This window comes from Mustela lutreola, chromosome 8, assembly GCF_030435805.1.
Source record: "Mustela lutreola isolate mMusLut2 chromosome 8, mMusLut2.pri, whole genome shotgun sequence".
Classification (NCBI taxonomy): domain Eukaryota; kingdom Metazoa; phylum Chordata; class Mammalia; order Carnivora; family Mustelidae; genus Mustela; species Mustela lutreola.
Window position 1 is genome coordinate 50,622,435 of NC_081297.1, and position 12,383 is coordinate 50,634,817.

General features: G+C 36.7%; 1 protein-coding gene across 3 annotated transcripts in view; it reads left to right on the forward strand.

Annotated features, from left to right (window-relative positions):
• SRGAP1 (SLIT-ROBO Rho GTPase activating protein 1) overlaps positions 1–12,383 on the forward strand; it is a 272,898-nt gene that overhangs the window by 184,856 nt on the left and 75,659 nt on the right. For all 3 annotated transcript variants that reach the window (XR_009356614.1, XM_059184738.1, XM_059184740.1), the window contains exons 5-6: positions 4,032–4,214; positions 4,659–4,787. Coding sequence is in view for 2 of the 3 variants with exons in the window: in XM_059184738.1 (XP_059040721.1) it covers positions 4,032–4,214; positions 4,659–4,787 (312 nt within the window). In the remaining variant the exon portion in view is untranslated. The remainder of the gene's footprint in view (positions 1–4,031; positions 4,215–4,658; positions 4,788–12,383) is intronic.

A 12,383-nucleotide genomic window follows, 5' to 3' on the forward strand; every position in this document is an offset into this window, starting at 1 on the left:
TGCGTAGGATTTCACAATTGCAAAGAAATCTATTTCACTGTATTCTTCTGCAGTTAAGAAAAGATGGAGTAGGAAAGATATGTTGAGTGTGTTCAGTGGAGAATTATGCATGAGGTTTTAGTAGAGAAGAATTCAAATAGGAAAATGTGTTATTGGAGTACATTTAAATGGATATATGCCTATCATGTCATTTGGAATGCAAATGCTTGTGTTTGCATTAAGCTGATGGAGAAGATATTATTTTCTTTGCAGTATGTATTCAAAATTCACCTTTAAAAATAAGAGCTTTCTTCTACTTCTCTGAAAAAGAGAAAACTGTTATTTTATTTTAAATACAAAACACATTTAATTCGGTCAACAGCTTACATTTTAAATAATGTAGTTTGTACTTGCATTCATTATCTGCAATTAGAGTTCTCAAAAAGCTTTTAGTGTTTTTCTCCTCAACTTTTAAAATTCATTCATTGTTATTGTTAACATTTTAGAAAATAGTGGAAACCCTAAGTCACACTGGAAAACTGAACAAAGAAATTTCCCTCTGGAAATTACCATTGAACTGGGTAGAAAATCCTCGGCTATTGTGCTGAACCACATTATGATGGGATATTTACACCCTTTTCTTGCTAGAGTTGGGTCAAGAATGTTTTCCTTTGAACCCAGACTAGTTTATAAGAAACCCCATGCTGGCAGCCAGCTGAGGATCTGTAGTTCATAAGGCTTAGTTTGTGCAGATTACTTGCTTACACAGGTCCTCAGCATCTAAATAAAGCAGGAGTTCAAGTCTTTTCTTCAGGGTGTATTTAGGAGAAAAGAATGCTTAGATACCCAGGGCTGCCTGGGATGCCTTTTCATCTCTCTCTGGTGGGGTCACATGTTCTCATATCTTCCTTTGACTCTTAGCAAGAAGAATACAGACAGCTGAGAGAGAAGAGGGAGAGGGAGAGAAACTTGTGTTTTGATATTTGGGGTTTTTTTTTACCCTCTCTTTAAAGATGTAACTGGAACCAGGGTCCAAATGGTATGTGGGTTTGCAGGGTGTACAAACAGAGCCAAGCCTAGAAATGCAAGGTGTGTCATCGATTCATTGACCTTACTGTTTGCCCAGCTGTAGGGTGACTCCCTTGTCATTCCCCAGCTGCCCAGCTGCTGCTTAATGCTGTTTTATTTTTCTTTTAAACTGCAGTAGCCAACCAGACTTCTCCTGGACAGGTTTGATAATTACTAAAAACAGATAACACACAGCTCAAGAAAAGCTGCCACAACTTTGCAATTTCGCCCTTACTTTGCTCTTGTTCAGCAATGCCTTTAACGTGATTTGCTAGCTTATGTTTTAAAGGGAAGACATCATCAGATTTTGTGAAAATAAGTAAAGGCTCTTCATTAACCCCATGTGTGACACTTCAAATAGTCACCTTCAGAATGTGCATTAAGTTGAACCATTCTTAAGAATGGACTGACTTTGCCTTTCCTTTTTTTTTTTCTTAAGATTTTATTTATTTATTTGACGCAGAGAGAGAGATCACAAGTAGGCAGAGAGGCAGGCAGAGAGAAAAGGGGAAGCAGGCTCCCTATTGAGCAGAGAGCCCAATTCAGGGTTCGATCCCAAGACCCTGAGACCACAACCTGAGCCAAAGACAGAGGCTTTAACCCACTGAGCCACCCAGATGCCCCACCTTTTTTTTTTTTTTAAGATTTTTTTTATTTATTTGTTTGACAGAGAGAGAAATCACAAGTAGGCAGAGAGAGAAGGGGGGAAGCAGACTCCCCACCAAGGAGAGAGCCCACTGCTGGACTCAATCCCAGGACCCTGGGATCATGACCTGAGCCAAAGGCAGAGGCTTAACCCACTGAGCCACCCAGGGGCCCCTTTCTGCCTTGTCTATAACCTACCAATACAGCAATTTCATATGCTTCAACCTAAATAAATACATTCCACTGATGCTTCCAGTTCCCAAACTATTTTAAAACTCATCTTTTTGAAATGAAAAAAATCAGGTTCCTTACTTCCAAATGTTACATTAAATCTCTTCTAAACAACTACATTTCAGTTATAAAATTGACTCTGAATAATTTATGGGTTATTTATAAATGTAATAAAATCCATTTTATGTGGATGAGAATTTGACATAATTTATGGGAAAGCACCACCACCGATGTTTGGATGCTAAGTTCTGGTATGTTCCTTGATACGTCTCTTGAATTAGAGTCATACCTTACCTGTGTTGTCTCTTTTAAGCAGTATAATTGTACTTAAAATAAACAAGGTTTAGAAATGGCCCAGATTTCTGACTCTGCTTATAAAAGCAGATTGAAATATATTGTAAAACTGTGATTTTTGAGGTAAAATCTTTTAAAATCTTTGACCATTACTTTGGATCTACAAGTACAGGGATTATATACAGATATGATAGTTACTGTAAGAGTAAATATACTTATTTAATATTTGAAAAAATGTTTATTAAAAAAGCATCCATATTTTCTAAATGCTTTGGGAAATAACTATGTAGATCAAGTTTTTTTTTCCAAAACTGCAGAATGTTAAATTGGCAATATGTGTCAAAAATCTTGAAAATGTGCAGATTGTCTAACTCTGCAATTCTTCTGAAAAATGTACCATAAAAATTTTTTTTAATTTAAATTTAAAAAAAGAAAATGTATCATGGAAAATGTGATCATTTTGTACATAAATATTTCTGGGACAATAATAAAACCAAATGTCTAAAGATTTAAAATTTTAAAATTTTTAAATTTTAAATTTTTAAAAATTTTAAATTGAGAATCATTTATATAAGTTTACAGCATACATGGAAAGACACATTACAAAATTTTATTTTCTATATGTTCCTAAATATATTAAAATGTAACTTATGCATATCATTTCTAAGAGAAGAAATAAGATAGAATATATATCAAGGGTTTCAACACAGCTTCATTTATAAAGCAGAAAGTTGAAATATCATAAAATGTTCAACAATAGGAAATTAGTCAAGCTATGTCCCAGTCATATAAAGAACTATTATTCAGGCTTTAAAATTGTATTTTAGAAGAATATTTGGTAATAGAGAAAAGTGTTCTGATATATTAAGCAAAAAAAGGAGATAGAAGGGGCACCTGGATGGCTCAGTCAGTAAGTGACATGATCCCAGAGCCCTGGGATCAAGTCCCCCATAGGGGTTCCCTGCTCAGTGGGGAGACTGCTTCTCCCTCTTCTTCTGCCTGCAGCTCCCCCTGCTTGTGCTGTCTCTCTTTCTTTGTCAAATAAATAAAATCTTTAAAAGTTAAAAAAAAAGTAGATTAAAAATTGTTAATATAGTATGGTACAAATTTTTTTAAAGGAGAAATATGTGTCATTTTCAGATAAGAGAGAGAGAGAGAGTGTGTGTGTGTGTGTTTTCCTAGGAAAAAGACCAAATGGCTGTACCAAAAATCTTAACAGTGGTTATCTCTGCTTTTTATTTTCTTTTTTGTATCATATGTTTTCTACATTGAACATACAGTACTACTTTGTGTTCAGAAAAACGGTGTTTTTAAACTGAAACTATGTGTGAACCTTAATATTTGCATTTTGTATTTTGGCCAGTAGATTTTATGCAAAAAAAAAAAAAAAAAAAAAAAAAAGTCTCCTTAGTAAGAGCTGTACTGATTTGGAGTTTTTTTAGAAGTCCAAAACTGGGGTAAAATTTATCCATGAGTGATGGTTTGTTCTGCAGATTAATAATGCAGAGATTTTAGAGAACACTTTTGAGCTTAAGAGAACTTTTCAAGTGCACTGAAAGCATGCCTAAGACTCTAAATCATTTTTTCATCAAAGCCTGTCCCCTAAGTGCCTCTTCCTGGCAGGTGAATTTGCATATTTCTCTTTGCTTTACTTAGAAGCAATAGTCCATAATTCATCTATTTGCCTAACAATCTGGCTCTCCCCCTGCCAGTTGGAAGGTGATATTTTTAACATATTCCTCACACAATGGCTTCCATTCACTCTCGGAGTCACAGACCAGCATCTTGTAACAATTTGGGTCCCGTTTTCGCAGGTGATGAAAACATACCATATGTATCACGCAGAGAGCATCAGTGCAGAGAGCAAGCTGAAAGAGGCTGAGAAACAGGAAGAGAAGCAAATCGGAAGGTCTGGGGATCCCGTCTTTCATATCAGACTGGAAGAGAGACATCAGCGGCGAAGCTCTGTAAAGAAAATTGAAAAAATGAAAGAAAAAGTAAGTGAAAAACATCACAGGGCCTTTCTGTCCTCACTTCGGGTGACAGTACTAAGGACACTGATAACCAATAGACGCACCTTGTAAATTATTGTGAAATGACACACATTTCCTCCCACAGGAATGAAAAATGTTTAAGAAACGTAAAAATCATGTACTAACAGCTGGACATCATGTAGTGTTGAAGGCCAAGTACTCCATATACAGTGTGGGCAACTTGAATATTAATGAAGAGGTTTCCTTGCAATTGGGCCTGAAGACCAAATATGTTGTTGGGTACTTTTAGTTATTTAAATCAGATTCAAAATGTACTTTTCTTGGAAGACTTCAGAGGTCATTGACATATGTGGAATACATTGTTTAGATTAGTAGAAAGTCATGTATCTCTCTCTGACTAAATGACTTTGTTGTCTTTCTCAATACCTGGCTCATCTCCATTTCCAGAGACAAGCAAAGTATTCAGAAAATAAGCTAAAATCGATTAAGGCACGGAATGAGTATCTCCTAACCCTTGAAGCAACCAATGCCTCAGTTTTCAAGTATTATATTCATGATCTTTCAGACTTAATTGACGTAAGTACTTGAAGTTTTTATATTTTCCATATATTTTTAAATTTTTTTTAACTTTTTTTTTTTTTAAATGATCTCTTCTCCCAACTTGGGGCTCAAAGTAATGACCCTGAGATCAAGAGTTACTCACTTTTCCAACTGAACCAGCCAGGCACCCCTATATCTTCCATCGTAAGATGTAATTAGCAGTAACTATATTTCATTGATTCAAAAACACCCTCCTTATTTCTCAAACCAATGTTATTTTTTATAATACTCAGAAGGAAAAACTGCTGCCAATTAAACCATACATGATACTAAAACACTGTCAACTGTAAGATGCACATGAAAAAATGTGGATCCTACAACCAAAGAAAAGCAAATGATTAGGTTCTGTGAAACTATGAGTTCCTGGTGAACTCAGCTAGGAAAGGACCCACTCATTTTTAAATTATGCAACGGCACAGCCCTAACTGCATTCATTAATTCAAAGTATATTTCTTGGGCCCTACTATTGTTAGGTGCTCAGGCTGTGGAATCATATACAGTTCTTTTTTGTTTAAGTTTTTATTTTAACACTGGTTAGTGAACGTAATAGTGTTATATGAGTTTCAGGAGTATCATGATTGGGAGTTCAGTATCATTCAATACAGCAGCCCTGGCTCATCACAAGTGCCCTCCTTAATCCCCCTCAACTATTTTACCCATCCGCCCACCCCCAAGCATATACAGAGCTCACCTTCAGGAATGCAAAGTGGAAAAGGCAGATGTTAAGCAAATGACTACAGACATGATAGCTTTGTTCCTGGTTGTGGTAAATACTGTAGGCAAAGTAGAGTAGACTTAAGCCACGTTTATAAATTTATCTAACACTGTACTTTGTCTCCAAGGATATGCTATCAAAAGCAGTAATTGGGCTCATTTAGAACTCTCCAAGCATAGACACCTGGGTGGCTCAGTCCGTTAATCATCTTCCTTGGGCTCAAATCATGATCTCAGCATCCTGGGATGGAGCCCTATGTCAGGCTTCCTGCTCAGCAGGGAGCCTGCTTCTCTTCTCCCTCTGCCCCTCCCCTCCCTTCTCTCTTCGCACCTCTCTTCCCTCTTCCCTGCCCCTCTTGCTCCCTTGCCCTTCTCCCCACTGCTTGTGCACTCACGTGCACACGCATTCTCTCTCTCTCTCGCTCTCGCTCTCTCTCAAATAAATGAAAATCTTTAAAAAAAAAACAAAAAACAAAAAACCTCCAAGTATATATGTATACTATTACATCCACGCAGTGATTACTGCTTTAACCCTCTGATCAGCGTTTCATTCAGAAAACCTCCAACACTGTAGGACACCGCACAGGTGAAACAGAAATCCCAGTCCAAAAACATCCATCTCTTCAAATAAAAGGAAAAAACTCAGTGTGTTGTAAGAAAAGCACAGAGAAATAATAGAGGTTCAGAGAGATATCTGATGGAAAATGACTCATGTGCTGCTTTGTATTGGTTGAGTTCAACAGTTTTAAGATACTGTAAATTTTTTTTTCTGTGGCTCATAGTATCATAATTTAGATGTATAGTAGGTTAAAGCATTTTTATTTTTATGGTGAATGTTTCATGGATTTAGCTATATTAGAGCCACAGTTTGGGACTTTTGCAAAAGAATTGTTAAATAATGAAATTATTTTTTCATTTATTAACACTGATGTGCCTCTTTTTTGAGTCTAAAAACAGTTTTATCTCATACTATCATAATTTCTTTATACAGGACCCTTTAATAAATAAAACCAGGGAAAACTTTTTTTCTGTTCATTTCGTACAAGTTTTTTAATCAAGTGATTAGTTTTCTTTTAGCTCTGATGAAATGAATTTTTTCTGCTAGACTGCTAGATTTTCTGAGTAAAAATAAACAATTTTTATGACTCCTGTTTTCAATCTTATATTTGTAGGGATTCTGCAAAGTGTATGGAATAAAGGACTAATTCTTTGTAACTAGTTCACTTGGTTATCTTTTGGTTTAGGGCTTATTTTTGGAGTACTTGGCTAGACCCAAGCCAGTTTAACACAAGGAAAAGTCTCTATGTATTGAAAAGCATTTTTGTACCACCTGCAAGGTACCAAGCAATGAATTAGACAGTGGAAATCCAGCAATGAACAAAACAAAGTTCCTGTCTTCAAGGAGTTAATGTCCTACTTGAGGCATCAGCTCATAAACATATTTACATATATACAAACGTTATATAGTAGTGACAATGCTGTAAGTAAAAATAAAACCACTATCTGAGGGCTTCTTTTGATGGCATTCAGGAAAAGCCTGATACCTGAGCAGAGAAGTGAGCTGGAGAGCCACATGGCTAGATGGGGAAGGAATCCCGCATGCAGAAGGTGTAGAGGCAGTTGTGTGTTTGGCAAGCTCAAGATGCTCAAGCAGCAGCAAAGCAGGAGACCAGTATGGCCAGAGCAGAGTAAGTGAGGAGGAAGGTTCTGGAAGAGAATGTAGGCAGAAGCCCAGTTATTTAGGGTCTTTTGGACGGGAAAGGGATTTAGATCCTGTCCTAAGTATGGTGAAAAGCCATTGAAGGGTTTTACTCAGGGAAGTGACATCACGTGTTTACATGACAGAGACTCACTCTGGCATCTGGGTGGAAAACAGACTGAGGGAGGTGATGAGTGAAAACAACAAGCTCTATCTAGAGTCTTTTGCAATTGTCCAGACTAGAGACGAGACCTGGGGAAAGTGGTTGGTTGGATTCAAAATACATTGAATAGGAATTTTATATAGTCGGTGAACAGAAGGGTAAACAGACTCCTCAGTTCAGGTCCTAAGTAACTAGGTTAACAGTGGTGCCTTTTCCTGAGGTGGGGACCCTGAGGAGATGTGGGTGAAAGGGTAGGAAGCAGCAGTTCTGTCGCATGCAGTAGGAGTGAGATGCCGGTTGGTCATCTGTGTGGGAGATGACAGTAGCATACTACATACTACTGGCACCTATAGGACGGGATTAGCATTTCAGGAAAGTCATCATCATTGTCATGGATATTCATTGAGCTCTTACTATGTAACAAGCAGGTTTCTAAGCATTATCTCATCAAACCATGTGAGGTAAATGCTATTTTCTACACTTGATTAAAGAACTGAGGCTTATATAGGCTGGATAGTTTGTCCAGGGTCACACAGCTAGTAAGCAGTGGGCCTCATACTCAGACTTTTTAACCTCCAAATCTAACTAACTATGATGTAAATAAATAATGCTTAAATGTACAAAGTAATTTTCAATTTTAAGAAAGGATGGACTTTTAAAAGATCAGCCTTAAATTTAAAATGGGAGTAATTCTCAAATAATACTTCATTATGAATTTTAAAAGAAATGGGTTTGTTGTCATATTCAACTGAAATTGAATCCTCACTTAGTAAAAATTATGCATTCATTAATTCACTTTTAAGGCGGTGAATGTGCACCTTCTAAAATGGCTGCTTACTTTGTGGGAATGTAATTTGCATATATAGTGGTGATCCTAAAAACCATTAAGCTTGACCCTTCCTTGTGAAAAAGAAAGACTGATTATTTTGCAAAGGCAGCTAGAATCCTTTGCTTTGTGAGCTTATTTAACAAAATCACTTTTATAGTGAGCTATCTAATAATAATGGGAAGAGTTGTATCTCTAATGAGAAAAAGTCAAGACGTTTTAATTTTGTTTATTTTTATTTATTTTTTTATTAACATATAATGTATTATTTGCCCCAGGGGTACAGGTCTGTGAATCGTCAGGTTTACACACTTCACAGCACTCACCATAGCACAGACCTTCCCCAATGTCCATTACCCAGCCACCCTTCCCTACCCCCACTACCCCCCAGCAACCCTCAGTTTGTTTTGTGAGATTAAGAGTCTCTTATGGTTTGTCTCCCTCCCATCCCATCTTGTTTCATTTTTTCCTTCCCTACCCCCCCCAACCCCGTGCCCTGCCTCTCAGATTCCTCATATCAGAAAGATCATATGATAATAAGACATTTTTAATGCTTAACATTTTATATGTGAAATGAAATGGAAGATAACTAAATGTGTCTTGACTGAATCAAAGCAATATAAATAAGAATTCAAAATGAGACCTCTCTCATTTCCCTTGGTTTCTACTGATGTCAATAATCTGTCTCTTTTCTTACAAATATCCTGGGATAGACTGTGATAAATGGATCTATTAGTATTTAAAAAAAAAAAAAAGTAAAATAAATAAATAAAAACAAAAAAATTTTTAAAAGTCATATGAATTTTCCATATGACTTTCCATAGGATTTGTATTTTATTATTTACTTATTTTTTAAAAGATTGTATTTATTTATTTGAGAGAGAGAAAGGGCATGAGCATGAATGGGTGGGAGGGCAGAAGGAGAGGAAGAAGCAGACTCCTACTGAGCAGGGAGCCCCGTGTTGGTCTCAATCCCAGAACCCTGAGATCATGACTTGAGCTGAAGGTAGACATTTGACTGAACCACCCAGGCCCCTAGAATTTGTATTTTAAAACCAGTCTTTTTATTATCACAGAATTAGTACATGTACATTATAGAAAATTAGGGGAAAAATTATAAGCAAAAATGACATGATCACATTCTTACCATCTCAGATCATCACTGTTAACATGTAGACTTTTTTGTGTCCACATACATGTACATCTTTATACCAGAAGAGTATGAAATCATATTTTATATACAGCTTTTTAACCTACTTTTTTCGATCATTGACCCCCATCTTTCCATTTCAGAAAATTTTGAACTCCTCTAATAGCCAGACCATATTCCTATTTATGATCCCCCCAAAAAAACATTTCACAGCTAGTGTGTCTAGACTAGATGAAATTTAGGATCACACATTACATCAGGGTGATGTGTTCCATTAGTCTTTTTTTTTCTCTTTTTTTAATCTAACAAAGTCCCTTGTTGAAGAGTCAGGAACAGTTGTTCCTCAGAACATTTCAGCTTCTGGATTTATCTCTAATTTTTGCCGTGTCAGTTAGCCTGTTTCTCTGTTTCCTGTATTTCCTACAAAGTGAACATTATATAATGATTTGATAAGTTCAAATTAAGCACTTTGCAACAGATCACAGCATAGGCGATGTTGCTGTGTCTTAACCCACCAGTAGTGATGCTAAAATTGGTCACTGGCTTGGATGATGTGACTCTGATTACTCCATCAGATAGTTAACATTTTTGCCCCTTGCAACAAACTGGGTATTCTAAAACTTCTTGAGTGTAGATCCTACGAAATTGGAAATATACTAACTTGGAACTCAAAGCTGACCTTAATTTACCTCAGTCAGCAAAATGCTTTTTTGGAGTACAAATTAATAAGGTACAAGAAGGTCCTGGGTAAATTTTAGTTTGTAGAGTTACAATCTCTTAATTTAAAATCAGGTAGGAAGTGGAACAGAGAGTTTTTTTCACAACAAAAAAGGATGTTTATTATGTCACTTGAAGATGAAATACGAATTTGGGGCAGCTGGGTGGCTTAGTCGGTTGAGTGTTGGACTCTTAATTTCAACTTGGTCGTGGTCTCAGGGTTGTGGGATCAAGCCGGGAGAAGCTCCGTGGGGAGTCTGTTTAAGATTCTCTCTCTCTCTCTCTCTCCCTCTCCCCCCACTCACATGCTCTTGCTTTCTCTCTCTCTCTCAAATAAATAAATATTTTTTAAAAAGAATAATTACGCCTTGGTGGCTCAGTGGGTTAAGCCTCTGCCTTTGGTTCAGGTCATGGTCTCAGGATCCTGGGATCAAGCCCCACATTGGACTCTCTGCTCTGTGGGGAGCCTGCTTTCCCCCCCACCTCTGCCTGCCTCTCTGCCTACTTGTGATCTCTCTCTTTGTCAAATAAATAAATAAAATATTTTTAAAAAATAAAAAGAATAAGTACAAATTGTAAGAAATGTATTACAAATATTGGCCAAAGGAAATTTAATTTATTTGGAAGAATAAAAGCATAATTATAAAGAAAAATAGATTGTAGTTTTATAAATCATAGGTTTCACTTCTGTAATCATTATTATCTCCAAAAGTAAGTGCAAAAAAGGCTGTAACTAATTCTGTTTAGAATCGAGATGCATTACAAGCTTTACAACCCAGAAGAAAAACCATGCAGGCAACAAATATTTGTAACTGAATGCTTGATTTGCCAAGAGGACAGTACAGGTATTATTTCCCATAATCCTGTGCAGTCAAATTCACCATTCTCTATATCTAGAATTCCTCAAACAGCTGGTAATGTAGCCTCTTTCAATCCAGTTCCACACCTACTTGCCCTCAAAAGGCATTCAGAGAAAGAGTTCTCAACAGCAGAATTCCATTGGTGCTTTGTCCCAGAGCATCTGCCCAGTGATAATAAAGTATTTATTATATGAATACTATAATAAATATATAGTATAATATATAAGTATAATATGTAAGTATAAAATATAAGTATAATAAAGTACAAATACTTTATTTGTTGTCCTTTTAGTAGGGTTTCACGGTTTCCAGTTACTCCCTGTAAAAGTTTGCAGGTCACTTTAGAGTTTGAAGGATAAATCTTTGTAATTGTTATAGAATACTGCTATAGAATAATCCCCTACTGCAGCTCATTTTCGTGGTGAAGATGTCTGTCATGCATTTTATTAGCCATTTATACAGAATGAAATTGAGATTACATTACATCATATATTCCATGCCGTGTTTACTCTATCATATCTAAGTAATCAGCTGTCCTAAAGCTTTTAGCCTTATCCTTTTGTCTCCAGAGACATGTGTTTAATTAAAAAGCAACTTATTCAGAGTTCAGATTTTTCTTAATTAGTTTGACTTATCCCCATGCATAATGGTATTTCGATTTAGCCATGAAAACCCGCCAAATTGTGATACTGCAGTCCCCATTAGGCCTGAACTCTTATTAGGAAGATGATAGAGAGATCGTGGTAAATGGGTTAGGATAGTGGAGTTATCATGGAAATTGATTTATGTGAGTTTTTATCCCTTTGTGATTGAATGCGTATTTAAAAACTGAAATGAGTTGGATGACTGAAGTAGATGGCTTTAAAAGTTCCTTCCAGTGGAGATGCCATGGGCTTTTGTTAAATGAAAATGCACCCATCTGCTTTCTACCTGCAGCATAGCTCCTCTAAGTTCCATCTTGGCTTGACCTCGGAATGTTGAAAGTGGCCAAAGCGTGATCCTTGGCTTTCCGCCTCTTGGTCCCTTGCCTTAAATACTATGTGATGGCTCCTAGATTTATATCACCTGTCTTGATCATCGCCCAGGACTTAGATTTGTATGTCCAACTGCCTACTGGACATCTCTACCTATTGGATGTCTAATAGGTACCTCGAACATGTCATATGTCATACGCTCAACTTTTTATACCCATTTGCCCTCATCATTGTCCTCATTTTCCATACACATAACTTCTTCGTAACCATTTTTTACACCTCAGTAAGTGGCACACCTTTCCACCCATTTGTGCAAAGCAAAAACCCAGTTCCCTCATTTCCCACATAGAGACCCATTAGCCAATCCTGTCATCTGTACCTCCTAAACATCCCAGACCTTGCTGTTTCTTGCTGCTTGTACTGTCTCCGAGACAAAGCTCTCCATCTCCTGCCTGTACTTAGCTTTCCG